Source organism: Oryctolagus cuniculus, chromosome 18, assembly GCF_964237555.1.
Source record: "Oryctolagus cuniculus chromosome 18, mOryCun1.1, whole genome shotgun sequence".
Lineage (NCBI taxonomy): Eukaryota > Metazoa > Chordata > Mammalia > Lagomorpha > Leporidae > Oryctolagus > Oryctolagus cuniculus.
Window position 1 is genome coordinate 40,320,430 of NC_091449.1, and position 2,555 is coordinate 40,322,984.

The following is a 2,555-nucleotide window of genomic DNA, read 5'->3' on the forward strand; positions in this document are numbered from 1 at the left end:
ACCAGCTGTGGGGAAGGGGGCAGCCCCAGGACCATCTCCAAAGACGGGGAGATAAGGTTCCCCGGGGGTTGTCTCTTACAAGGCAGGAGAAGTTGGGATGAGTGAGGGGTTCAGAGCGCTTTGGGACAACTTATGGAGGAACTTCCATGGGGGTGGGGGCAGGGGGCGGGCAAGGGGTGAGTCCACCCTGGCAGGAGCCCTGGACAAGCAAAAGAGGAGGCACACCGCAGCCCCTATCCCGGCATCCTCCCTGGGACCTGACTGTGGGACTTCCTGCCTGGGGGCTGGAGCCGGCCTGGGCGCAGGTGGAAGATAATGGCTGCTCAGGGCGCTCTCAAAAACAATCTAGACTTCCTTCGGTTTCACATCCCCATCCCTCTGTGAGCACTTTCCAATCTCATTCTATCTAGGATCTCTTTTATAAGGAGAAAAACCTCATCTCCCTCCTGATTTTGATATGCCCCTTCCTGGATGTGTGATGGGCCACGCAGGGCGATGGGGAAGAAGCCCTCTCACGCCTCCCGGCCCAGTCCCAGTCTCTCCAGTTTCCACTTCTAGACCTGGATCCCGCTCGGGAACCCAGGCAGCTCCAGGCTCAAAGTTGAGCGCTCTTGCAGCCCGCAGCTCAGCACCCGATGTGGGCGCATCTAACGCCTGCGCCCCAAGAATGATGCAGCAAAGAAAGACAGGGAGGGGCTGGGAAGGACGCACAACTCCCAGCCTCCCTCCCCGCGCAGAGCCGGTGCCAGCGCGCGTCCCCGGGGGTCCCCTTGGCGGGGCGGTGGCTGGTGGCGCGCGCACACGGCGGCGGGAGGGGACACCGCTGCCGCAGTGCGCAGGGCGGGCGCCCAGCGGGCTTGGCATGCGCGCCCCCGCCTGGGGCTATAAAAGCCTCTCCACCTGCTGCCACCGCCACGCAGTGCGTCCAGTTGCCTGGAGAAGCCAACTCAGCGCCTCCAGCGGCTGTGGGCCTCGCCATGGACCCTGAGAGCTGCCCCTGCCCTACCGGTGAGTCCCGACCGCACCCCTCTCCTCGCCAGGAACCCCACGCCCTACGCCTTCGCTCAAGGACGCTTGGGGGAGGGGCCCCTTGTCTCCGGATTTCTGTCCTCACCAAGGTTGCGCACGCCCGCGTCGCAGCCCCCTCCTCTGAGTCTTGCAGCATTAACCCTTCCGGTACTGTCTCCTGCACTAGGTGGTTCCTGCACCTGCGAAGACTCCTGCAAGTGCCAGGGATGCAAATGCACCTCTTGCAAGAAAAGTGAGTATGGGGAACCTGCCCCCCAGCCCCCCGCTGCTCTCGCGGCCGAGTCTTGCCACCCAGAAAACTCAGGGACCCCCTAGAGCCCCTATCCCATTGCTTGGGGATCCCGCTGGGACACAACCCCACCCCTGGGCAGAGCTTAAAATGCAGATGACTGAGCCCCAGGCCCAGAGATGGATACAGTAGGCATGGAGAGAGATGTCTGTGGAAATTGCCAGCAGCTGGGGCCCAACCCCATCCCTTTAAAACCTCCAGGGAGCCATCAGTGAAGCTGGGAGTCAGTTCGGGACTTTTGGTCCTCTCTCCTCTTTAGCCCTGGGGGGTCCTCTCAGTTTGGCCTCCCCTAAACCTCCCCATCAGGCAGCAGTGTAACATACACAGGGCAGGAAGTGAAAGGAGCACTGTGTTTTTCCTTTTCTAAGGCTAGGCACTTCCCCTTGAGTGTCCTGGGCCCCCCTCCAAGTTTCCCTTTCAAGGCCGTTTACTCCAGGATACTTTCTCCTGAAGGCCTAGCACTCTCCCAGCTGAGCCCAAGTTCACCATCCCTGACACTCACCAAAGGGGCTGTGGGCTAGTTCCAGGCTACCCCTCACCCCCTGCTAACCCAGCATGCAGCTGTCACACCAGATGCTGAGTCAAACCCTGGGTGAGCACACAAGGGGGCAGCCTCTACCCCTGGCAGAACCAGGATGACGCCCTCCTAGCCATGAAACCCCCTCCCTCCTTCTCCTCCCCTTTGATGGGGACAGATGGGGGGTATCAGACTGGGCACCTCCCATTCTATCTGCAGGCTGCTGCTCTTGCTGCCCTGCGGAGTGTGAGAAATGCGCCAAGGACTGTGTGTGCAAAGGTGGAGAGGGGGCTGAGGCTGAGAAGTGCAGCTGCTGCCAGTGAGGACATGCCCCTGGCAAGGGGCGTGGGGAAATAGTGCCCATGCCCCCTCGGCCTGTGGCGAGGCATGGCTCTGTGTCCCCCGGCCCTGCTGGCCCCTGGCAAGTGACAATAAATCCCGTAAACCACATGAGCCAAGGACTGGTCTCTTCTTTTTTGTTTATTTTTAATACTGAAATGCGGAAAGAGAAACAGAGAAAGAGTGAGTAAGCTCCCATTGGCTGGTTCACCCTCCAAATGCCCCCACGATAGCGGGAGCCTGGAACTCAATCCATCTCCCACTTGGGTGGCAGGGGCCCAACTACTTGAAGCACCTGCTGCCTCCCAGGAGCTGCAGTAGCAGGAAGCTGGAATGGGGAGCAGCCCAGGGACTCAAACCCAGGCTCTCTGATATGGGCTG

General features: G+C 60.6%; 1 protein-coding gene across 1 annotated transcript; it reads left to right on the forward strand.

The window, feature by feature from the left end:
* The first annotated feature begins 930 nt into the window (after window positions 1–930).
* On the forward strand, window positions 931–2,288 carry MT3 (metallothionein 3). The gene is given in 3 exon segments (NM_001082220.2): window positions 931–1,008; window positions 1,196–1,261; window positions 2,055–2,288. Coding segments are annotated over 3 exon segments (201 nt in total). The 5' UTR covers window positions 931–977; the 3' UTR covers window positions 2,159–2,288.
* Window positions 2,289–2,555: the final 267 nt, after the last annotated feature.